General features: G+C 37.3%; 1 protein-coding gene across 12 annotated transcripts in view; it reads left to right on the top strand.

Annotated features, from left to right (window-relative positions):
- The window catches only part of klc1a (kinesin light chain 1a), a 101,930-nt gene extending 75,712 nt beyond the window's left edge, over positions 1-26,218 (top strand). For 3 of the 12 annotated variants that reach the window (XR_005946246.1, XR_005946242.1, XR_005946239.1), the window contains 4 exons: positions 10,850-10,897; positions 11,022-11,110; positions 11,916-11,982; positions 24,127-26,218. Coding sequence is in view for 4 of the 12 variants with exons in the window: in XM_041214043.1 (XP_041069977.1) it covers positions 10,850-10,897; positions 24,127-24,145 (67 nt within the window). In the remaining 8 variants the exon portion in view is untranslated. The other 9 variants (XR_005946241.1, XR_005946240.1, XR_005946243.1 and 6 more) reach the window with 9 other exon arrangements.
- Positions 26,219-26,647: the final 429 nt, after the last annotated feature.

The following is a 26,647-nucleotide window of genomic DNA, read 5'->3' as shown; positions in this document are numbered from 1 at the left end:
GCCTGATAATCTGTTAATAGGCAGCTAGACGGTCATGAATAAAATTAGCTTTACTGCTGAGGGAGTTAGTTTTAGCAAAACATGCTAAATGGGCATGATATTAACATAATCTCCTAGGAAAAGAAGCACATGACGCAACATGGTTTTGGCTGATGTAACTTGTAAGCATGACTCCTTTTCCTTCCTAACCTATCCAGTTGAAATAATTTGTTTATGTCCAGTCTCTCTTCATTATTTTATAAACCGCAATCAAATCACCCAGAATCTCTGCTTTGCAAAATTATACAGCACTAAACTCTTTAAGCCTATCTATATCACAATATTGGGTTGTGAACCTTTAGAGTTATATACTATAAACCCAAATCTTTTGCTTTAACCAATCATTTCAATTTATTTCCTGTAGGTTATATGTATTTTTAGGATCAGACCTTCCCACATGCTTAGCACAAAACTATTATCTGCCATACACTAGTCCACCTTCCCGAAGCATTGACATCTGTTTGCAGTAGTTTTGCATCCTTTACGGTCCTAATGTACGCAAAACTATAATAATAAGACCATGTAGGCCACCCAGCATCATCAAAGGTACGCCCAGCCAAATCAACCTTGCCAAGTCCTACTCAGTAACATCTGGGGACTTGTGCCAAAATTGGGACAGAACTTAGTCCAAAAACAACCTGACATAGTCACATTCTAACCTTTCAGCCAATGTCCCAGACTCCTCCATCACTCTTGGGTGTGTCCTGTCCCACTGCAGGATAGACACCCATTGGGGGTAGCAACACAGTTGGGAGGGGATGACCCTGGAACGATCTCAACATTGACTCTGAGTGCCAGAAATTCCCTTGGCATCATAGTCAAACTGAAGCAAGGAAACCTCCTGCTGATTAGCACTACTACCTTCCCTCAACTGATGAATCAGCACTCCTCAGGTTCAACACCACTGAGGGTGGCAAGGACAGAGAATATATTCTGGATGGGAGACGGAGACATCAATGTCCATTAACAAGGGTAGCTCAGTAGTGCCAGTACTGATCAAGCTGGCCAAGTCCTAAAGGACATAGCTGCTGACTGGGCCTGCGACAGGAAAAAAACCTACCAGACTTGTCCTCACCAATCTACATGTCACACATACATCTGTCCCTAGTCCATGATGGTATTGGCAGTAGTGACCACCGCACAATTGTTGTGGAGATGAAACCTCTTCACACTGAGAACATCTTTCGTTGTGTTGTGTAGCATTGCCACTAAGCTAAATGGGATAGACAAGCAGCTGAAAACTGGTCATCCTTGAGGTGCCGTGGGCCATCAGCAGCAGCAGGATTGTATTCCATCACAATTTTTAACCTCATTAGCTTGGCATTTCCCTCATTCTACCATTACCAAGACGCCAGGGAATCAGCCCTGGTTCAATGCCAGGAACAGCACCAGGCATACCTAAAAATGAGATTCCAACCTGGTGAAACTACAACACTGGACTACATGCATGTTAAACAGCAGAAGCTGCATGCTATAGACAGAACTAGGCAATCTTTCAATCAATGGATCAGACCAAAGCTCTGCAGTCCTGCCACATCCAGCCATGAATGTTAGTGCACAATTGAACAACTAACTGGATGAGACTCCTTGAGCATCCCTATCCTCATGATAGGGATGGCAGAACCCATCAAATGAGTGCAAAAGACAAGGCTGAAGCATTTGTAAACATCTTCAGCCAGATGTGCCAAATCAATCCATCTCTCCTCAGGTCCCCAACATCACAGAAGGCACTTCAACTTGCTTTGCATGATAGAAAGAAATAACTAAAAGGCTACACAGCATCCCTGCTGTAATGCTGAAGGCACATAAATACTCATGGCTACGAGAGCAGGTCAAAGGCTAGTTGTTCTGCAGTGACTGTCTCACCTCCTGACCACCACAGAATCACAGAATTGTTACAGTGGACAAGGAGACCCTTTGGCCTATCGTGTCTGCACCGGCTCTCCGAACGAACAATTAATTTCTGCCATTTTCCTGCCTTCTCCCCGTAACCATGCACCACCTTCCTTTTCAGATAACAGTTCAATTCTCTTTTGAATGATTTCATTGAACCTGCCTCCACCACACTCTCAGGTAATGCGTTCCAGACCTTAACCACTTGCTGCATGTAAAAAATTTTCCTCATATCACTTTTTTGCTTCTTTTGCCAATTAGTTTAATCTGCTTGTTCCCTATCCTTTCAAAGGTAGAAACAGCTTCTCCCTATCTACATTATCCAGACTCCCCATGATTTTGATTACCTCTCCTCTCAGGCTTCTTCTCTTTAAAGAAAATAGTCCTAGCTTGTCCAATCTATCTTCATTCCTCAAGTTCGTCAATCCTGGAACCATTCTCATGAATCTTTTCTGCATTCTCTCCAGTGCATTCATATCCTTCCTGAAGCGTGGCACACAGAACTGGATGCAATACTCCAGTGGAAGTCAAACCAGTGTCTTAAACATGTTCAACATAACCTCCTTGCTCTTGTAGTCCATGCCTCTATTAATAAAACCTGGTAATAAAGTATGCTTTATTAACCACTCTCTCAACCTTTCCTGTCACCTTCACAATGACTTATGCACATATACACCTGGGCCCTCTGCTCCTGCACCTTCTTTAGAATGATACCCTTTATTTTATATTGTCTGTGTTCTTTCTACCAAAATGAATCACCTCACAGTTCTCTGCACTGAATTTCTTCTGCCACCATTTCACCTTTGTCTATGTCCTTTTGAAATTGTTCCCTGCACACCAAGGTCTAGGTCATTAATATACATCAGGATAAGCAAGGGTCCTAACGCTAACCCCTGGGGAACTCTGCTGCACCTTCCTCCAGCTTGAAAAACATCCATAAGCCACTTCTTTGTTTCCTGTCATTCAGCCAATTTCATATCTATGTTGCTACTGTCCCTTTAATCCCATGAGCTGTAACTTTCTCTCAAGTCTGCTGTGTGGTACTGTACCAAATGGCTTTTGGAAGTCCATGTACATCACATCAACAGCATTGCCCTCATCAATCCTCTCTGTTACCTCTTCAAAATGCTCCAAGTTAGCTAAACACAACTTTCCCTTAAAAAATCCATGCTGGCTTTCCTTAATTAACCCACATTTGTCCATCTGACTATTAATTTTGTCCCAAATTATTGTTTCTAGAAGTTTCCCCACCACTGAAGTTAAACTGGCTGGCCCGTAATTGCTGGGCTTATCTGTACATTTTTTTTTGAACAGGGAAGTAACATTTGCAAATCTCCAGTCCTTTGGCACCACCGCTGAGTTTAAGGAAGACTGAAAAATTATGGCTAGTGCCTCTGCAATTTCCACTGTCACTTCCTCAGTATTCTTGGCTGCAACTCATCCGATCCTGCTGCCTTATCAACTCAGACAGTATATCCAGTATCACCTCCTTATCAATTTTAAACCCTTCTAGTGTCTGAATCACCTCCCCTTGCACCATGGCCTGGGTAACATCTTTTTCCTTTGTAAAGACAGATGCAATGTATTAATTTAATACCTCAGCTACGCCCTCTATCTTCATGCATAAACACCCTTTTTGGGCCCTAATTGGTCCTACTCCTGCTTTACCATCCTTTTACATTTAGTAGAAGACTTTGGGATTCCCTGTTATGTTGGCTGCCAGTCTTTCTTCATGCTCCCACTTTACTTCTCTTATTTGCTTTTTCACCTCCCCTCTGAACCTTCTATATTCAGCCAGTTGTATTTTCTACCTGACATTTGTCATAAGCACACTTCTACTTTATCCCAAACTCTATCTCTTTTGTCACCCAGGGAGTTCTGGATTTGTTTGCCCTCCCTTTTCTTCTCAAGGGAATATATCTTGACTGTGCCCGAACTCTTCTTTGAAGGTGGCCCATTGTTCAGCTACAGTTTTACCAGCCAGTTTATTCGGCTCAAATCTGTTCTTAGCCCATTGAAGTGGCTTTCCCCCTTTTAATTTTCCTTACTTTGGATTGTTCTTTGTCCTTTTCCATAGTCCCAAGCCTAAACCTGATGATACAATGATCACTGTCCCCTAAATCTTCTCCTATTGACAATTGATCTATTTGGCCTACCTCGCTCCCAAGAACCAGGTCTACCAGTGCCTCGTTTCTTGTTGGACTGGAAACATACTGCTGCAGAAAATTTTCCTGAACATACTCTCTGCCCTTTACACTACTATCCCAATCTATATTTGGATAACTAAAATCTCCCAATGTAGCTATTCTATAATTTTTGCAGCTGTCTGTAATTTCCTTGCAATTTTTTTCTTCTACATTCTTCCCACTAGTTGGTGGCCTATAGACTACACTGAGCAATGTAATTGGACCTTTTTATTCCTTATCTCTACCCAAAACCTTTCTAGTACCTACGAGGTACGAGTCAGGAATGCGATGGAACACTGTTGCCTAAATATGTGCAACTCCAACAAATCAATAGCTGGGATGGCACACAGAAGGGCTGACTGGAGAAGGTCCATAATTGGTGGGACTAGGAGGTGGTCAGCCCGGGAGGGAGGCTGGGGGCAGGTGGCCTGTGTTGGGTGAGGAAGAGAGGGGCGGGGTAGACTTGCAAGACCCCTTGATCAATGGTTGGAGAGAAGCCCACACTCGATGGCTAGGTGGAGCCTGTGATCAAGAGTAGGGTGGAGAAGGAGGTCTGCAAACAATGAGGAGTAAGAAGCTTGTCCCATGATTGGGTGGCAATGGTGGGCCAGCACATGATTAGTGGGGGACATCCAAGGGGGAAGTGTCCAAAGTAGCTTTATACATTTGATAGCTACTTATTGCAAATCTGAAAAAGTGGACTAATAAAATGCCCTGCCCCTCAAAAAAAAAGTGCCATCTATGTACGCTTGCCAAAGAAAGTATTGGGTACATGCCTCTGATGTCTCTTCCTCTTTGTTAATTGGTTGTTCAACAGTAGAGGACCTCATGGCCAAGCTAGCTATCAATGGCCAGCCAGAGAGGGGGGCGGGGGGGTTGGTGGTTAGGGGTAGAAAGCTCATTTAAATTTGGCATGTACACAATGTAAATTTTCTTAAGAGTTGTAATTGCGTGGGAGACCTCCATCTATGTTTATAGGGTATGATGAAGTGAGATGGCAGGAGGCTCATGTAGAGCATAAACACTAAAACAGACCTTTTAGACTGAATGGCCTATTTCTGTTTTAGAATTCTGTATAATTCAATGTCATCCTTCCCAATCAGAACGCTGAGGCCCAATTGTTGAATTTGGAAGTAGGGTGTGTGAAAGACAGAAGAGGAAGATTATTGAATTTGCATCTCTCTATTACTAATTTCAGTTATTGTAAAAAAAAACTTTATTAATTTGTCTATAACATAATAACAATGTGTAAAGCAACTGAGGTATGAGGCAAATGCCAAAAGTCATGTCCTTGCAGACCTGAAGAAATATTATCTTTGTCTAGTAAAAGCAGCCAATAAAAATATACCAAACCAAACGTGGGATGCAGTTGTTTGATGAACCAGAATGTTCTGTGGAGCAAAATTATCAATTTTTGCTTTATTAACTTCTCAAAGAAGACTGCAAGAATCAAATAACACCAATGTAACTGAAGTTCACCAAATGTGATTTTTTTTCCTCTGGTTCACTAATTGTGTTAAATAACTTTTAATTTCAATGTGTCTTCAGTTTCAGATAATTAATCTGGTATTATGATTTCTTATCAAACTTTTTCTAAATCTCAAAGCAATTCATACAGTTTTGAAAAAGGTTTGCTAAATTGCCAAGGGACACAAGTTAAAGGTCTGTGATAATCAAGTGCCTCCTCCAAACAGTTCTTTTCCCTCCCTCCTGAAAGTGGTGATTAATGTGTGGGGTATAAATCACGGATATTGGCAGCCTTCTGGTACCTTATCCTAGTAGTTTAATGTTTATGCATGGTTTTAGGCATTGTGTATCAACAGAATATTGAATGAAAGACCCCAAGACTGAGCCCAATCTTTCCTTGCCTGACATCCACACGTACAGACCACACAGAAAAAGTAACTGCAAAGTGATCTAGAGTAAAATCCCTGACCTTTATACCCTTGTCTCCCCAGTATTGAAGAAAAATTGTCATAATTGCTTCTTGTTTATTGCTAAACAAATTTTGCCATAGCAGCATCTTTTAAATGTATGTTGTCAAATGCACTGATGTAATGTGAAATGAAAAATGTTTGTGCCAAAAAGTGTAAAATCTCTGAGATTAGAATTTGAACTACTTTTTTAGATTATTGGAAAATTTGCCTTAATTTCATTACTATCAAAATCTAAATGCGCTTTATTAGTAAAGAGCAATAACGAGGTCCAACGGTTAAAATGTAACTTTAATGGAACCTTGGGCTTGTGATTTTTTCATTCAGTACATCTGTTCTTCAATGATACTAAAAAGTTTGTACTCCTCGGAATGAATAAACAAGTAGTTTCCTACTTAAATCGTGCATGCTGATGTGCTACTTATTAACAAAAATGATTTGGTCATCAGTAAGTTATTAGTAATATGGTCTTTGATTTATTTTACTAAAACAAGGTGAGAAATTAACACAGGCTTGACTGCTGCATTCTTCTATTGAGACTACTAGTTTGTTCCTCATCTTTGCAACAAGACAATACAATATTTCAAAAGAAAAGCTTTTAATTACTCTATTGCTTGTGTTTTATTTTTGTATTTTCAGTTTTTGCAATCTTGGCCTCTCTTCCATGCGCTTGACATCTCTTCCATGAGTTGAGATATTTTGCCATTTTCTATAGGGTTTAATTCCTTTGTAAATGAGACCTTTTTATATAGTTTAGATCAGTGTTTACACAGGCATTCCTCCAACAATACTTCATTCTGTTGTAGAATAACCTTAGCTATCCATATACCTTATGAGGCATTCAGAAAAGAACCTTAAAATGAAGTGGGCACAATTGATGGATACACAACTGAACTGAACAATGTTGCATTTAGCCTGCTGTCTTTAGGATTAACCCATACTGGACTCAAAAAAATAATCTGCTATCTTCACCTCTGTATTAGTAGCAGTTTTGTTTGTCACAATTTTTTGCTGTTTATGGTCTATATTTCTGGTAAAAAGGAACTTGTACTTTTTATGGTAAGGATAGTTTAACATTCATTTGGTAAATTAGTATACTTATTATGCTAAACTATTAATTGAGCTTCTGTTAATTATGGATTTTTTCTTATTAACAGTATGTATTAACAGCACTTAATTAAACTTTGCTTATGTATACATGTTTTAGCTGAAAACTATTCAAGAACATACTGTATCATAAAACTATCTTCATTGTGAATGAAGTGAGCCATTTGAAAGCAGAGTTCGTGGCACAGTAAGAGCAGATTTATAGTGTAGTGTGAATGCAGCATTCAACATTATCTGTCACCTTAGATCATCTCTGCTTTGTGTGACCAAGCAAAAATAGTGAATGTATAATTGTTGCTCTTACATTCTCATTTATTTTCCTAATAATTCATTCCTCCGCCTTGTCATAGTCCTCTCATTGTTGTACAGAGCTTGAGTATTGCTGTAAAAAGAGACATGCTGTGGAAGCTTTCCATCTTGCACTCATCAGAATAGAATCACAAGAATACCAAATATAAAGGGAACAACAACTTGTGCTGCATGAGAAGAGGAAATTGGAATAGGGTTGTGTATGTTCCTAAACACAAGGTATTTGAAATTGTTTAGTTTTCTTACATGGTCTGAACAATGCCAGTCATAAGGGATGAATCTTATTCTCTGCCTAAATATCCTAGCCCTTGCAGAGTTAAGATGATTAAAACTAGTGAGGAGGTTACCCAATCACAGGAAAGAAACAGAATATTCTAATTTCATCCACCTAATTCAATTCTGGTCATTAGATCTCCGTAGTGTTATGTGAGAAAGTGAAAGAGGCATGCTTGCAAATAGTGATTAGTGTATGAATATTTAAGAGATGGAAAACTGGATTAGTTTAACATTTTGTGCAACTGCTATCCTCATTGAGCATTCTATGCAGAAGGGGATCATATTTTGACCTTGCAATCTTTATAATTTAGTGGTATGCTATCTAATGTATTTACTCATTAAGCCAACAGTAAACCTATGCTTCACAGTCCTGTATTTAACAATACATTTATTGCATAGAGTAAAAAAAACCTCATTTCCAAACTCAACTGAGATTATAATATAAATTATGTAATTGTTTAATTGCTATAAATGAAGATGAGAAATAATTATTTGCCAGTATTCCACATATTTAAGCAACCTGCCATCTTTTGAATAAAACACAAACAGAACTCCTAATTCCTATGAACAGCAGCAGCCCCACCATAAAAATAATTAAGTGATGGCAGCAGTTTTTTTTCAGTAATAGTTCTCTTTCTTTGCTCCGGCCTTTATGGTTTTATTCTCACATAATTATTTTTATGGTGGGGCTGCTGCTGTTCATAGGAACTAGGAGTTCTGTTTGTGTTTTATTCAAAAGATGGCAGGTTGCTTAAATATGTGGAATACTGGCAAATAATTATTTCTCATCTCCATTTATAGAAATTAAAACAATTACATAATTTATATTATAATCTCAGTTGATCTTGAGTTTGGAAATGAGGTTTTTTTATTCTATGCAATAAATGTATTGTTAAATACAGGACTGTGAAGCATAGGTTTACTGTTGGCTTAGTGAGTAAATACATTATATGGCATAGTACTAAATTATAAAGATTGCAAGGTCAAAATATGATCCCCTTCTGCATAGAATGCTCAATGAGGATAGCAGTTGCACAAAATGTTAAACCAATCCAGTTTTCCCTCTCTTAAACATTCATACACTAATCATATTTGCAAGCATGCCTCTTTCACTTTCTCACGTAACACTACAGAGATCTAATGACCAGAATTGAATTAGGTGGATGATTAGGATGTTTCTTTCCTGTGATTGGGTAACCTCCTCACTAGTTTTAATCATCTTAACTCTACAAGAGCTAGGATATTCAGGCAAAGAATAAGATTCATCCCTTATGACTGACATTGTTCAGACCACGTAAGAAAACTAAACAAGTTCAAAAACCTTGTGTTTAGGAACATACACAACCCTATTCCAATTTCCTCCTCTGCTCATGATATGACTCATGTCAGGCACAATTACACAGACTCAAATCACCCTCCACTGTTTTACCCAAATCATTGTTTTTAATATTACAGTGAAAGCAGTTGGTTCTTTGGCTATGATGAGCATTGCAGCCATACTTGTCTTTACTGAATGTCAACACGTACATTTGATGTCACTGGACAGCAAGCAAAGAGTAACACAGTGGCAAGTTTCCTCTGTTCTTCTACCCCCACAGTTAAGATAAATCAACTCAACAAGGACCAGGAATCAAATTTTGAAATCTTTCTGGTCTGTGTGAAAAAAGTAACCCAGTTACAGTCAAATAGAAATCATATTTTCATTGGATGGATGTATTAAATTATGCAGAATGTTCACTCCTAATTGGCTTTTGCATGTTAAATTGAAAATTTTTATCCCAGTATTTAAATATTGTTGTAGCTTCTGTTTAAGATGCAGAAGTACCACTAAACTGCTTACCATGCTTACTAGTTATGAAGCCCATCAAGTACTAGTATGTAAGAAATGTGGAATTTTGTAAATGTCGCCAACACCCTGGCCATGTTTCATCATTAAGCTAGTAGGGTGAACATGAGTCCTTTTAAAGTACCAGTTTTTATTGTAATCAAGCAATTTCTGCCCACATAGTATGCAGTACTTAGTGTTTATTTTTTGAAAGCAGTATTGCTGGGTAACTGAAATTACAGTGATTAAGAAAGTGCATACAAGCATTCAAAAAGACAGATAGGAAAAGACTGCTGTTTGTTCAAATCTGTTCCCTTCACTCATGTTACAACTTTGCAACATGAGCACCCTTTCCATCCACCTCGCACACCAGCAGCATGTAATCTCTCAGGAGAGGCAAATAAAAAAAGATTAGAGAAAAGCACAAGGCCAATTTGGAAAAAGAGTTCTGAGAGATCCCTCTCCTATTCAGGCAATCAAAAGCAATTTCCAGGAGATAAGTGTGATCACAAGGTACATTATCCAACATCAATTTACTTTTGTACACAGTGATGTCAGCCTTATCCAGCTGCTTTTGGAACATTTGCGGCACCGTATGTGTGGTGACTTGTTCCAAAGGTCACTAACCCTGTGGGAAAAGAAAAACCTCTTGTCATTCAACCTCATAACCTAACATTTCTAATTCAAAAATTCTGTACACAGCCTAGTCTCCATCATTTTAAATATTTGAGTCTTCTTGAAGTTTGACTGAAGGCAGACTGAATGTTTCCTTTTTGGCTGATTGCTGAGATCTGCATATCTTCTATTGGCTATTTGCTATCATGGTTCACAATTTAAATCAACTACTAGCTGAGGAATTACTGCTCCTTATAAATAAAAACCTAAACCAACTTGACTATAAGTAACGAAGGAAACCTAGAAACAGAGAATTAATCATTCACGACGTGGGGAAGCTTCAAGTGCATTTATAATGTCAATAAAGAAGAATTTGCTTTGAAATTCTCTGAAATAGCTGACATTTTTTTCTTAAAACAAGGTTGGAAATTGATTTCTAAATACAAGGTATTGAAAATAACCTTTTGAAACGGAGTTATTGTTTCATTTGTAAAGCATATATAAAAAGTACATGTATATACATAGATTTTTAACATATTTAGTTTATGAATTAAAATCCTTAACTGCAAAGAAAAATATTTAACAACCTGAGTTCATATTCAGCTCTCACTGAAAGCCTTAATGCATTGTTAATAATTTTTGTATATTTATTTATTTTAAACAAGATTGAAGCCCAGAGTAGCCTGCCAATCAAACTGGCTTGCCTCAGTTGGGTGAGTTTTTTTTTGAAGTTCAGTTCGACTGCAAGGTGTGTCAACTAGATCCAAGTTATTTCGTTGAGATGAACAAAGGAAAAAAAATAATTGTTTTGTTTGAAGCGCCTTTCCAATCTTACAGATCATGGGATGTTAATGGTTTATGGCTCTGACTCTGTTGCTGTCTCAGGGAAAACTTGAAATACTTTGAAACAAGAAAGTGTTGGCAAGGTATGTGTAAAGGTCTGAACAAGGCCCAGCATAAAACATTTTGATAAATGATGCTAAAGAAAGAAGTATCATATAGTTTTACTGTGGAGTTCTGAATAATAGTATGATGCACTTGTGACTGGTGCTGAGGAAGTCTGTAAAGCTGTAAATGCATCAGGATGACCAGGATTGCACTGGCTGGAACTTTGGATATTAGTTTGTTAGAACAAGCATGGATAAAGGTTTTCAACATTTTGATCCTCCTTGGCTTACATTTTCCTCACTTTTTTTAGCTTTTGTGAGAGGGGTAAACAAAGAGAACAATGATTAAATGAACCTACCAAATTAAAATCAGCATAATGCTCTGTAGTGAAAATGGCAATTATTACTGTAAATAGAACAGTTTCAAGAACTTTTTATTCAGAAAGCACAGTCAATGCTTTTAACGATAAAATTTAGAAATTACTGTGTAGGTTAATTTCAGATTACATCTGTTTTCAGTAAGAAACTTAATGTTTGTCACATATCACTGACAGAAAATCTATTCCACTTTGAAAAGTCAAGCACAAATTGATCTTATTATGCATAAGTAAGTATGAAAATAAGTGATGCGAACCCAAGTTATTTTAACATAATTTACAAGCGATTTCTTCATGTGTGAAGCATAAGGAATGGTATCTGTGACTTCATCTGGGAAACAAGTTTTATGTGCTAGATGAGGATAGAATAAGTACTGTGATTTAAAACCTGTTATGCTTTGTCACTGAGCTTTAGTTTTCAGTAATTCTGATTGGTTTACCCTTGCATGTCACTGACATGGTTGCAGCATGAAGCGTGCCAACTCTTTGAATGTATTTAACACAAGTGGCAAGGCTACTGAAGATCCTTTTCAAGTAAGCCCTATGTATTTTTTAACCAATCAATATCAGTGGCAGTGTCTGAGCTGAAGAATTGCATCAACAGACATGTTTTGCATTTCTGTTATTTACTAAAATGGTTTTCATTGATCCCAACTAGCTGCAGTCATACGTACACCATTGGAAAACATCTATTTCTTGCCATCTTCTTCACAATCATTGTAATGATTTTTTCTGCAAATTAACTCTGTGTTTTAAAATGCCTTTGTGTGTCACACTTAATTACTGCTGGCTTCAGATAAGACACTGCTGCTCCTATCTAAATTTCCCCCCCACCCCCGTTTTTATTTCTTAACCCTGTTACATATTATATGGAATGCTGCAGTCAGTACAAAGTTTAATATACACAGTAGTTTTTTTATTGACTCATTCCTACTATGGTAACCAAATTCAGAAATTTCCAGTTTGATTAGAAATCATATCAAACCCTCACATCTCTAACACAATATTGGAGAAGAGCATGGACTTGATTGAATGCTTTCAACGCATCTATCTTGATTTCAGCATTCTGTGCTATGTATCATTGATTGAAACTAACAATTCATAAAGTAACCTCAATAAATGCTTTATATATGGATTTACATTTTACTAATTGCTAAATGACCTGTGGGATAATTTGAAAAGCAATGCTTTTTACTAACTAGAATATTTTGCCTTTTTCTTACTAATTATTTTCTATGGGTTATGTAGTAATATGGAGGTACATAATTGTCTTTTTAAACCTTTGTGTATTAACATATATATATTCATGTACTAGTCTGGGCATAAACTTCTATAAAATTTCTATCTACTAATTTTTCTTCCTGCTTCAAAGGGTGCATCTCACCAGTATTGATTCAAAAGCATGCAAAATCTACTCAATAAAACTATTGCATATTCCCATGTTTCTTGTTAGGTAATACTAAAACAAAGATGTATTGTTAGTGCTGTCTGTGTGCATAATCTACACTATCCTAAGTATGTTATCTTTAAAATGTGGTAACTAGCTCCATTATTAAGAATGAATAAATGATTCCGAGAAATGGATCTTATCACTGTTGTGTTCCAGAAAGCCAGTTGGTGAAGGATAGTACTGGAGCCAATCTTTACTCCATCTAACATTCATTTGCACAGTGAAACATTACAAGCATAAACACTTAATTCCACTTACCCCCCCCCCACCCCGGTTTCAGTGAGTGCCTGCTTAAGTGAAATCCCAGTTAATGCCTACCAGGTGCATATAATTAAACACAATTGATATACAATTAACAAATAGCAGTTAGTTTTAGCCAGAACACACTGCTCTATTTACAGTATCTATTCTGTACGAGGCCTCAGCTTTATACAATATTTATAAATGTTATGGATGAAGGAATACAGAGCCATATATCCAGACTTGCTGATGACACCAAGCTCGGTGGCACAGTAAAAGTTGCAAAGGGATATTGATAGTTTATATCAGTGAGCAAAACTGGCAGATGGAATTCAATGTGAAGAAGTGTTTGAACCTAATGGTGAGATAAGGAACTGTGGAAGAGCAGAAAGATTATACAGAAATTGTTAAATGAAATGGCTGACGGAATGTTGGTCTTTATCTCAAGGGGGTGGAAATGATGTTTTAGCTAAATAGTAAGTTGTACATTTAGAATATGTATTTAGTTCTTGGTACCACACCTCAGGGGAAAAAAATTGTACTTGGAAACAATGCAGCATCAATTTACGAGAATTGCACCAGGGCTATAAGGGTGAAATTGTGGGAGCAGCTTGTATTCCCTTACGTATAGATTTAGGGAACATCTAATTGATGTATTAAAATAATTAAAGATATTAATAGAGAGAAAAAAACTATGGTTGAGAAACTAGAACAAGGGCACCTAATTATGGCCTGTATCTTGGAGTCAGCGACAAAACATTGGCACTTGCTGCTGACTTTGAAGAAAGCTGCCCACAGAAATCTAGTATTTCCCTTTTCCTGGCATCAGTTTCAGTCTGGTGCTGTCGAGGAATCTCCAGGTACCCAGCAACAGTGATGCTATTAAACAGGATAAGCATTCACTCACACTGAAGTATTCTCACAGACAACAAACCAGTGAGTAAAATGTACTGATTATCCTTTATTTTTAATTAAATTTTACAGGGAGTGAAATAAATGATTGTTAGGAAGTCAAGACAGTTTAAGTAAGTTATATTGGTATTTGTGGGTGTTAGGAATGAGTTTTAGCTTTAAAGTTTAAGTTTCATTTGTAATCTGTACCTGTGTTAAGAAAGGTCTAATGGAGTTTTAGTTTCACTTTCAAAAGGTGCTTGCATTCCTAATGAGTTTTAGGACTCCTATAATGTAAAGGTAAACATGGGTTTTTGGATTGGAATGTTGCTTAGCAACTGGGGGCCAGAGAGGCAGGTCCCTCCCACAGACACACACAAGAAGAGAAACAGCAGTTGTTTTGGAAGCTGTTTGAGTGCAGTTAGTCTGAAAGTTGCTGCCAAGAGAGACTGGAGCAAAGGGGGCAGATAGCCAGTCCCAAGCTAAAGAAAAACCCCAAAAATGCAGGGGGGTGGAAGAAGGGAAGGTCCAAAGATGACCACCTAGTCAAAGGAAGGACTGGAACCTGAGAAAAGATCCTGTTAAGTGAAGCTAAGAATGAGGGGCAGAGAGAAAGGCTCCATGCTTCAGATTTAGAGACAAAAACTGTGCATAAAGATTTAAAGCAAGAACAGCTTGCAAGAAACAAGAAGGTCGAAAGAGACAACTGATGGTATGTAACTCTTTGCTATGGGCATGTGAAGCAGTGGTGCACTGTTGACTGCTGAGTCAGAAAGACTGTGTGTGGAAGACAGCTTGAATGCATCTGATGACCCAGGGAAGAGGAACATCAGAAGGAGAGTTCAAAACCCTGGAGGTGAACCCTAGTGGAAGGCGGCTGTGAGAAAGCGTTTATTTGGGAGAAGATTCCAAAGCAAGTTCTTGGAGAGTGAAGATTGGAAACCCTCGTGTGAAGGATGGAATTCAGTGAGACTGGTTGGTTCGCAGTGTGACAAGTGTCGGGGTTGGGGGGGAGGGTTTAAGGAGAAATCCATAGCATCTGGTTGAGGTGGCATCTATCACTTGATTTCAAAGTGTGTCTGACCACAGGGAAGATGGCATTTGTACTTTGTATTGTCCTTACAAATCTGTATACATCTGCAAAGGTATAGTTGTGGGCGAAGGAATATTGTAATATAGTTCATCTTTTCTTGTTTAATATGTTTTATTCTTTTGTTTAAAAAGTTCATCAGCTGACCCCTGTGCCTCTGTTTAGTAGCTACTCTCCACGTATTTAAACAAACAAATAAAAGTTAGGATCTATCAATCTGGCTTCCACTCTGGGATCAAGCTTGTCCAGGGGTAACCTCAGCTGGGGGTCATAACAATGATTGGGACATACACATGGGATTGAGATGGAAGCTTAAATATCAAAACTTTTAAAAACTATTTAAAAAATAGTAAATAGTAAAAAATATTTTTTAAAAACCTTTTCAGCATAATGGAAAACCTTTATACTCTACAAATATAAAATTAGTTTTCCAGGGGCAGAGAGGGTTTTCAACTGTAATTATGAACCACAGGGAGATAGCATTTGTACTTTGTGCTATTAAAAGCCAAGTTCCAACTCATTCAATAAGGTGTAACTTTCGAGGATATTTATAGCAAGACTAATTGTGTAAAAGGCGAAGTTTTCATCAGTTCAGTGATTTATAGTGATTATCATCAGGGATGGGGGAGGGGTGGTTTCAACAGTTCACCTTATTGAGAAGTGTAGATTTATTGACAATAGCAACTGCTGGGTTTCTACGTTTAACTATGCATATGCAAACTTCAGAAGTTGCTGTCAGAGGAGTATTGGTGGCAAACGCTAACCTAATCTCCGTCAATACTTCCACAAATCCAGCCCATTAAAATCCGAGCTAGGTTATTGAGGGGTGATGTCAGCAAACACTTGTTCACACGAAGGCTAGTGGAAATTTAGAAATCTCCCAAACAAGTTGAGGCTTGGTCAATCAAAAATGTCAAAATTCAGATTGACAGATTTTTGTTAGGCAAGGGTATATTAAGGGTTAAAGAGCCAAAGTGGGTAGATGGAGTTAAGATGCAGTTTACCCATGGACTAATTGAATAGCAGAACAGGCTGAATGGCCAACTACTGTTCCTATTAAATATCTATCTAAATCAGAGTACAATATTTTATACTATCAGCTCTACAGTGACATTCAAATTTCTGCCTTTAAACCTCTAGTAGTATGTTTGGTGCAAAACAGAAATAAGATCATGTATTGAGTTATTGAAGTTGGTTTCTTGCTGAGTAAAGTGCTGGTGTTTGTCTTTTGTGGGAGAAAACTGTTTCGGGATAGCCCAGCTGGAAGTTAGCTTTTGAAGGTTGTTTGCGGTGATGACTTTTTCTATGGAAATAATAAGGTAATTCATGTTTAGGGTCAAAAGCAATTAATTTCTAAACTGTATTCAGGACATTTTTCTATTCAAATACATTTTAGAATCAAGGAGGAAACAGGCCATACTAGACTTAGTGATGAATAGCAAATCAGAATTAGTTAGCATTCTAATGAGGGAACATGGTGCAAATAGTGACCATAATATAGTTGAATTTGATATTGGGCTTGAGAGGGAGAAGGGAAAGTCACAAACCAAGGTTTTAATTTGAAGGAAAACTTTGAAGAAATGCAAAATAAATTGACAGTAAACTGGTCTGAACTGTTAATGGGTAAACCTACAAACAGTAAGAAGTATACCAAAGATGTATTTGGTATAAAACAAAATTAGTGGGGCATACCCCTTAAAAAAAAATAGAAGTTCCACTTCAAGCAGCCATGGTCAACAAATGAGTATCAAGCTACAAGAAAAGACTTGTACAAATGCAACAAAAAATTGATATCCATTAGACTGAGAGAGCCATAAAGAATAGCAAAAAAACATATTAGAGGTACAACAAGGAGTATGCAAAATTCATGAAGGAATTCTGACCTTTCTGTCCTTGGTCTGCTACAGTGTTCCAGCTAGGTCAATGCAAGCTCAAGGAACAGCACTTCATCTTTCATTTTGGCACTCTACAGCCTTTTGGACTTACATTGAATTCAATAAATTTTAGGTCATAATCTGTCCTTCTATCTTTTTTTGCTAGTTCGATCTTGTCTCATTTCTTTTTTTATACCTTCATATTGTGTTTATGTGGCTGCTATGCGGCCACTCACATCTCACCTGGATACATCTTTTGTTGCTTTATTATACCCATTGCCACACTGTTTGGCTTTTGTACATTTGTCATTTAATCTGCCATTTCCTTTTGTCATTTAATCTCTTCTGCCCTTCACTCCATCAAAGACTGGTGGGGAAACTATTGGAAGCAATCCTGAGGGACAGAATTAATCTACACTTGGAGAGGCAGGGATTAATCAAGAACAGTCAGCATGGTTTTGTTAAGGGGAGGTCATGTCTGACCAATTTGATTGACTTTTTCGAAGAGGTGACCAGATGTGTAGTCTACTTGGACTGCAGCAAGGCTTTTGATAAGGTCCCACATGGGACACTGATGACAAAGCTAAGAGCCCATGGGATCCAAGGCAAATTGGATCCAGAATTGGCTGAGTGGCCAGAAGCAGAGGGTCATGGTCGAGGGGTGTTTTTGTGACTAGATGCTTGTGTCCAGAGGGGTTCCACAGATCGGTTTTGGGTCCCTTGCTGTTTGTAGTGTATATAAACAATTTAGACTTGAATGTTGGAGGGTTGATCAGTAAGTTAACGGATGACATGGAAATTGGTGGAGCGGCAAATAGTGAGGAGGATAACCTTAGATTACAAGAGGATATAGATGGGCTGGCCAGATGGGCTGATCAGTGGTAAATGGAATTTAATCCGGATAAGTGTGAGGTGATGTACTTGGGCAGGACAAACAGGGCATGGGAATACACGATGAAAGGTAAGGCCCTGGGAAGTATCAAGGATTAGAGGCACCTTGGTATGCATGTCAACCGGTCCCTTAAGATAGCAGGATAGGTGGATAATGTGGATAAGAAGGCGTATGGGATACTTGCCTGTATTAGTCTTGGCATAGAACATAAGAACAGGGAGGTTATGCTGGAACTGTATAAAATGCTGGTTAGGCCACAGCTAGAGTATTGTGTGTAGTTCTGGAATCTGCATTATAGGAAGGATGTGATTGCACTAGGGAGAGTGCAGAGGAGATTTACCAGGATGTTGCCTGGGCTGAAGAGTTTTAGTTTTTTAGTTGTGAGGAGCGATTGGATAGACTGGGGTTATTTTCCCTGGAGCAGAGGAGATTTTGGGTGTGGGTGGTGACGTGATTGAGGTATATAAAATTATGAGAGGCATAGATAGGGTAGACAGGAAGGAATTTTTCCCCTTGGTGAAGGGATCAATAACCAGGGGGCATAGATTTAAGGTAAGGGGTAGGAAGTTTAGAGGGGATGTGAAGAAGAATTTTTTCACTCAGAGAGTGGTGGGAATCTGGAACTCACTGCCTGAAAGGGTGGTGGAGGCAGAAACCCTCATAACATTTAAGAAGTATTTGGATGTGCAATTGCGATGCAATGGCATACAAGGCTATGGACCTAGTGCTGGAAGATGGGATTAGAATAGTTAGGTATTTGTTTGACCAGTGCAGACTTGTTGGGCCAGAGGGCCTTTTTCTGTGCTGTAGACCTCATGACTTTCCTATTTGTTCTTCCTGTCCCTCCCCCCATCAACTGACGCAAAAGCTATTACATTTCTATCTTTCTTCAGTTGTGATGAAAAGTCATTGACCTGAAACACTAACTCTGTTACATATATGCTGCCTTATTTCCAGCATTTTCTGTTTTTATTTCAGATTTCCAGCATCTGCAGTATTTTGCTTTTGTATATGTGATGAATGATATTCCCCTGAGATCTGTACTGTGTCTCAGCTTTTCACCATATAAATACTTGGATAAAGGAATAGAGAGTTGTATATCCAAGTTTGCATGTGACACCAAGCCGGTGGCACAATAATGAGCCTCAATTTCTGTAGTCTTTCCTCAACACTAAAGTCCCTTATCCTGTTACCTTGGAAGAACTTTTCCATGGCCTTAACATCCTTTCTAAAGAAAGGTGCCGAAACCTGGAAACGATAACTATGTACCAAGAATATAACTGCATACCAACAAGTATATTTGTTGGCTGTTGTCCCATATCTTTCGCTCAATTTTTAGTTATTCCCATCCCCCAATTCTTTTCTCAAGGTTTTCTGAGCTATTTCACCTCAACCAGATAGCCATTCATGATGTGTAAGCTTAGATATTGGGTCCCCAATATTTATGGGGAGAGAATAAGGGAGGGTATTTTGAACAATGGGGATGGGGCGGGAGAGGAACAGGAATCCGGAAATCTCAGGCTCGGGAGGGAGGGCTCATGTACTGAAGGGGTATTAGACAAGATATACAGACAGCCACGATCTGAAGGTGGTGGGCAGGGATGGGGGTGGCAGCACTCCTGTTCCTCCTGGCTCTCAGGTGTATTGAAAAACCATTGGCTTCTGCAGCCAGTTCATCTTGTCTCTACTTTGTTGCTGAGTTTCCTGAGCTTGGAAAATCCAGTCAGCCAGTGTTAAATGTAAATTGGAGTCCCAACTGCACATGGGAGTTGAAGTTCATAAAGAGGCTCTTGAGAACAGGACATAAACATCATACAAAATCCTCTGCATTAAAAATAACAGCAGGCGCATTTTTAATTTTTTACATCCCCTCTTTCATCTGTCAGTGTTTATGAGTATTAGCATTTTATTCAGGTATAAAAGCCAAACACATTCCTGTTCCCATCTAGTATCCGTATACTTTGCATAATCTGTTTTCAGATAGTTTCAGATACAAGAATAATTGGATGAAGCTGCTTTTTTTTAAAACATGGGATACAAGATTTTATAAATTGGAATAGAGTACAAAAGTGATAATTCAAACCATAAGACATAGGAGCAGAAACGAGGCCATTCGGCCCATCGAGTCTGCTCCGCCATTCAATCATGATAAGTTTCTCAGCCCAATTCTCCCGCCTTCTCCCCATAACCTTTGATCCCCTTACCAATCAAGAACCTACCTATAAGACCATAAACCTTATACAAATCATTGATTAGGCTATAGTTAGAGCATTGTCCAGTTCTGGACAACTTTCTTTGAAAAGGATGCTGAGGCCATGGAAAGAAGATAGGCATAATAAATCCATCAAGCAATGATGTGATAAACTGGGGACTTTTTTTATTAAGAACAAATTAAGTTCATAGAGGTATTCAAAGAGGTAAATGTAAATAGGGGAAACTGTTTCTACTGGTTGGTGAGTTTAACAACTTGTGCAAAAGATGGAATCTCTGAATACAGCACTTCCATGGTACAGCACTGAACTGTTAGCCGAGATTGTGTTCAAGTCATTGGAATGGGACTTCAAACCACAGCCTTCTGACTCAGATAGGAGTGCTACCGCTGAGACAAGGCTGCCACTATAGCTGATAATTATGAACATGGATTTAAGACCATCACCGAAATCGAAAACCTTAACTACATCAGTCACATAAATACAATGACTACAGGAGCAAGTAAAAGGCTGGGTATTCTGCAGAGAGTAGCTCACCTCCTGAATCTTTAAAGCCTTTCCACCATCAAGTCCAGTAGTGTGATGGGATACACTCCACTAGCCTGAGCGAGTGCAGTTCAAGTAGCACTTGAGAAGCTCAACACCATCCAGGACAAATATTGGTGCCCAGTTCACCACCTTTAAACATTCACTCCCTCCACCACTGGCGTATCCTGACTCTGGTATACACTGACAATAAAATGCTCTGCAGCAATTCAGGCTTCGTTGACAGCACCTCTCACACTCGTCCTTCTAGGCAGTAGAGGTTGCAAGGGCAGCAGTGATGTGAGAACAACATCAAGCATCCTGCCAAGTCTCTCACCATCCTGACTTGGAAATGTATTGTTGCTGGATCAAAATCCTGGAACTCTTACCTAGCAACACAGTGGATGTATCAACGTACGTAGCAGTAGTTCAAGCAGGTTACTCAGCATCACCTTCAATGCCAGCAAGGCCCACGATCCCACATCCTATGTATGAATAATAAAAACAAGGGAGCAGGTTATTAGAATGTGGAATACTTTACCAAAAACACTAATAAAAGCAGAATTCTTAATTGCTTTTATAAAGGAAGTAAATAAATATTTGAGAAATAAAGTTTACATTTTGGAAATTTTTGTTCACGGGATGTGGGTGTCGTTGGCTAGGCCAGTGTTTATTGCCCATCCCTAATTACTCTTGAGAAGACAGCGGTGAGCCACCTCGAACCACTGCAGTCCATGTGGTGTAGGTATACCTATAGTTAGCAAGGGAGTTCCAAGGTTTTCACCCAGTGACACTGAAGGAATGATGATATAGTTTCAAGTCAGGAAGATGTGTGGCTTGGAGGGGAACTTGTAGGTTGTAGTGTTCCCATGCATCTGCTACCCTTGTCCTTCAACGTGGTAGAGGTAGCGGGTTTGGAAGGTGCTGTGGAAGGAGTTACATGTATAGGATGGAGACAAGAGTGGGACTAAGTGGATTGCTCTTTTAGAGAGCTGACATAAGTGGGAAGAACTATAAAATTATTTAATTCTGTGGATTGCAATCAGAATGAGACTTGTTTTATTTACTTCATAGCCCAGGGACACTGAAGACGGTTGTGCCCAATTATTGCCACAGTTGAGATCGGCTGTACCATGTTTTACTAACTAACAATTCACATGCCACATTGTACAAGTTATTTCTAAAATGCCTGAGCTTACATTGAAAAGTTTCAGCAAAATAACAAAGTTGTAGCAGAAAATAGTGGATGAGATAAAGTAGCTAGACTCTGATAAGTTGCTGTATTTAGACCTAGGGCTTTGTTTAAACCTTACATTTATCTACATAATCTTGCTAACTTTCATATGTTAAAATGCTTTGCTTTGGCTATTAGGGAAATTGTGATGAGTTTTTCATTGCAGAAAATGTAATAGAATGCTTATTTTAAATGTATTTTTTTCAGGCTAAGGTGAAAAGATCTAGTCATAAGAAAGATCATTCAATCCTAATCCAAATTGTTCTGAAAGAATGGTACCTAATTCAGGATATCAAATCTGAGACTTTTTTGCTTCTTTGAATATTGGCATGGCGGTAAGACTAGCTTTTATTGCCCATCTCTAGTTGACCTGAGAAGTTGACCTGTGGGCCTTCATAAAAATTCTCTTACGCAACTGACTGGCTTTCTAAGCCACGAAAAGTCAGCTACATTGGTATGTCACTGGAGTCATGTATAGACCAGGATATGAATGATAAATTTTCTTCCCTAAAAGGTATGATGAACCAATTGGTTTTATGTTGATAGCGGCTTTTTTATCTCCATACTTATCAACTCAATCCAAATTCTCAAATTACAGTGGTGGAATTTGAACTTCTTTTGGATTATTTGTCCAGGCCTCTGGACTATTAGTCTGGTAATGTAATAGCTACACTACTGTAAAATTGTCAAATCTGATGCACAGAATAACTGAATATACAATATGTTTCAGCACTCTAAAATTTCTGATTCAGATTTGGTGTTCAGATTCCTCAAGCATAAACAATATACAGTTGTCTTCTAGTTTTACAGTAAAAGGGTAGGAATTATTAGAGAAGAAAAGCTCCACAATGTAATTATAGCAAGGAATAGAGTAATATTTCAAGAATTAAGTCTTTTAAAATCAATAAGTTAGAAACAATTCTTTTGTAGTATTTTCTCTTGTCCAATTTGTTTTTTTTAGTAAATACACCAGCATTAGATATTGCTGATCTCATTAATGGCAATAATTTGGAAAGGCTATTGAATGCAGTTGTAAAAGGAAACTGAATTAATATAACAGTTGAGAATTTAGATGCCACATGGTTTTGATCATATCTCTTCACCTGAACACACAAATAATGGACATTTACCAAGCAAGTAAAATATGAATATTTAAGTAACTTAATATTTATATCTTACATTTTTAATGTGTTAAAGAAAATTTAATGCACCATTAAGTTCCCACAAATACAAATGATGGACATTTTGGTCTGCTATGAGCTTGATTTGTGTTTTTTCTCAATATTAACAATTAGTATTTTACTAATGCATGGTTTAAACCTTTCTGATAGATTCATACCTTACTGTGTGTTAATGGCTATCTGAGAAATATGAAACAACAAATCAAACTTATGTTGCTTTATTCTCTTATTCCTGTAATTTCAAAAAGTTGTCTTAGGACCAATAGTTTTCGCTTTGGAGGTAAATTAAGGTTCTGCAGCTCAACTCCAAAGTTGGGACAACAAAACGGGATTGAAATTAACTCTACAGAACTGGGACAATATATTATGATTGGGATAGTTAGCTTCTTCAAGCGAGATCTTTGCTCCATTTCTCCCCCACTTTCCCTATTCCAGATGCAATTAGCATTTGCTTTTTAAAAGGTAAATATTCAAGAAATTGTTAATTAATGTTAATAATTTTTGTGGCATTTGATTTGCTGTGTGAGTAGATATTCCACAGGTTACTAAGCAATTAGTATTGTTAGGTTACACTGTGCTTGGATAAAATTCTGTATAATTACTGGTATCCTCCATGATTAAATGCTTAATTGCACAATATTGTTTTTTAATTTTACAGATTTACAGATTTATTCTTAAACATTTGTGTTTGCTCTCTATCTTTGTTTTCTAATTTTATCACATTTGTTGCAATTTCTGGTATATTCTACTTTACTATCTTTTTATCCAAGATTGAAAATAGGGGAAATAATTGTGTGCAGTTGTGACTGGAGTTCTAAGAGATGCCATTTAATTTGTAATTGTTAAAACAAGCAAGAAATACAAAAAGCATATTGTAGGAAAATCCTTACAAATGTTTCTAAGATTTGCTTCATGTTGTTATACAAAACACTGCAAATGTCCTTTCATGCCATCAGCTTTAAGCATTTGAAAATATTGAATTTAATCTTTAGTTAACAAAATAAGACTGTGCAATAAACCCGTGAATATTATGGCTTTAATGTTATACAAAAAGTTATTTGTGATTTTTTCTTTTTTTATGTGAACCGCAGCAACGAAATAATTGTCTGACAGAATCCAGAAGTCTGAGTGTCAGCCATGATGACCTGACGCACTGTGGATCAAAAATTGGCATAAACTAGACCCTCCATGTGGAAGAAACAAAAGATCCTCATTGCTACAATGTCTTATCACTTCTTTTCAAAATTGAGGTCTTGGAATATTATCCTGTACAAATGACTTACAGTAAGATTATGATATTGTATCAGACCACAAAATGTCTCTTTCTATATTGTGAATTCTATATGTTTCATTGATACAATATGATTCAATGCCAATAGCATCATGGAAAATTTGTTTTAAAGAGCAAAATAAAGAATGCGACAGCTGAGCTGGTGTTAGCTATGTGGGTAGAAACTACTTTTGTAAGATCTTTTAGTTAACTTGTACAGCTGAGATTATTCTTGCTTGTTATTTTAAAATAGAGTCTCATGTAAACCACTTTTATCAGCTATATTCAATGAAGGCCACTTTACCTTTTGGCATCTCATGTGGCTTACACATGCCAGATGTCCAAATATTTGTCATTACATAATTGAGTAGCCCAGTATACCAGATTTTGTATTTGTGAGGTTAACAGATCATTAATAAACTATTATTATCCAGAAGAGGATTATTTGAAGTACTTGTACAACCTCAATATTCTCTGATAATACATGGTTGACTATACTATGAACTTGCACTATGTAATCCCTAGAATCAGATAGAAATAATGCTGCTAATGTGTGTGGAGGTCACTTTTATTACAAGATTGCTTTTTATAATACCTCAATCGGCTGTCCGACATAAGAACGTTACAGAACCACAATTGAATGACAAAGCATACCAAACTTAGTATTCTGGTTAGTGAATAAGATTCAGATTGAGAATTGCAGAACAGTTATGTTTGAATGCTACTTGGACAAAAAAAAATAGCGCAGAATTGAATAAAACTGGACCTTATATAGTTCTTAGCTAAATGGCATGCTGTTAAAAGAACAAAACATGATACATATTTGAAATTACTGATGTATGTACAGGCATGTAAATTTGGTGGTGGTCAGTGAAACTGCAGGAAATGATTACACAAACATTTTTAAGTTTGCAAATTGAGGGTCTTTTTAGATAACTTCATCCATCATTGCCTCATTATCTTGCACTTATGGACATATTTAGCCTGTCTCGTGTGTAATCATTTGATGTTCTGTTTAGGCAGTACCTGGAGTACTACTTGTCTGCTTACAAAGTTATAGCGTGTTTCATCTGTTTTTACTTTTATATTTGTATATTAACAGAAAATGTATTTGCACATATTAAAAATGATAAAAAGTAGGATTGCAATTGAAGATTTAAATCATGACAGTTTTGAAAAATAGAAAAGCCACAGTAGTCAATAGGTATGTAGATTCTCAATGCCATTAAAAGGTTTACATGTGGTTCTACAAACACTTGTGAATTTTTAATATAACAGACTGCAGCAACTGTTAAAGATGTCACAAGTTGAATTCTGACTACATTAGTTACTAGATTCTGTGCAATATAGCAGAAAAATGTAAGAGATGTTGGTTAAGGCTACTAAAATTAAAATCAGTTGTAGTTGCATATGCGTGTTAAAAAACTGCAGATTTACACATTTATTTAACAAAGCCTCTAATCCAGAAATTAAATCAGTGCCACCTCAAGTTAATATACTAAAATTGGATTTACATGACTGCTGTGATCTTAATACAAGACCATTTGAGGACAATGATTTCTGCAGGTAGTGAATTTTTTAGTGTCAGAAGAGAGATTGTTTAATAAGTTTAGCTGATGAGTTTGGATCCAGTTAACAGACGTTTAGTTGTGTATTGCACTTTCACTAGGAATAGCCTGTGTAGCCATGACATTGCATGTAATGTTTTAACTCACCTGTAAAAGTTCAAAATGCTACCAGTAAGCAAGTATGAATATACTGTATTATTGTCATGATTTTTCATAGGACTGAAGACTTGTGCATTGGTATGTTGGATATATTTGACCTATTTTACAATATTTATGTTCAAAACGTATGAAATTTACATTTGTTGTGAAATAACTAGTAAGAAATAAAAGCAATTTTTAAAAATCCTTTATATATACTGTGTGTATAAATTTGCTGAAAAAATGTCAGAAGATGGTAAGTCATTTTATTTAAACTTTCAATTGTGCTATGTATTACAACCTGGTCATTCTAATGGGTGCATCTGTAATTTTCCATGTGTTCTATTTTTATCTGTATTTAGCCTTCAGATTTTTGTATACCATCCATTTAAACAATATTTTGTCATTCCTGTTATCTCTTTTTGCATTTTCCCTTCCATCCATTTCTCAATTTAAAAAAAATTATGACAATGGCTGCAGTTTCTGCACTGTCCCTTTTTTGGAACAAAGGTCTAATTTATTAACTTTTGTAGGTCAAATTAAAAATTATTTCCTTTTGCTGAAGACTTAATTCACAAAATTTTACTTGACTTTATCTTAATCACTTGGAACAACAAATTGCTTTTAAGCAATCCT

Source organism: Carcharodon carcharias, chromosome 20 (assembly GCF_017639515.1).
Source record: "Carcharodon carcharias isolate sCarCar2 chromosome 20, sCarCar2.pri, whole genome shotgun sequence".
NCBI classification, from domain to species: Eukaryota; Metazoa; Chordata; class Chondrichthyes; order Lamniformes; family Lamnidae; genus Carcharodon; species Carcharodon carcharias.
The sequence above is the reverse complement of the archived record's forward strand: the minus strand, read 5'-3'. Positions and strand labels throughout refer to the sequence as shown.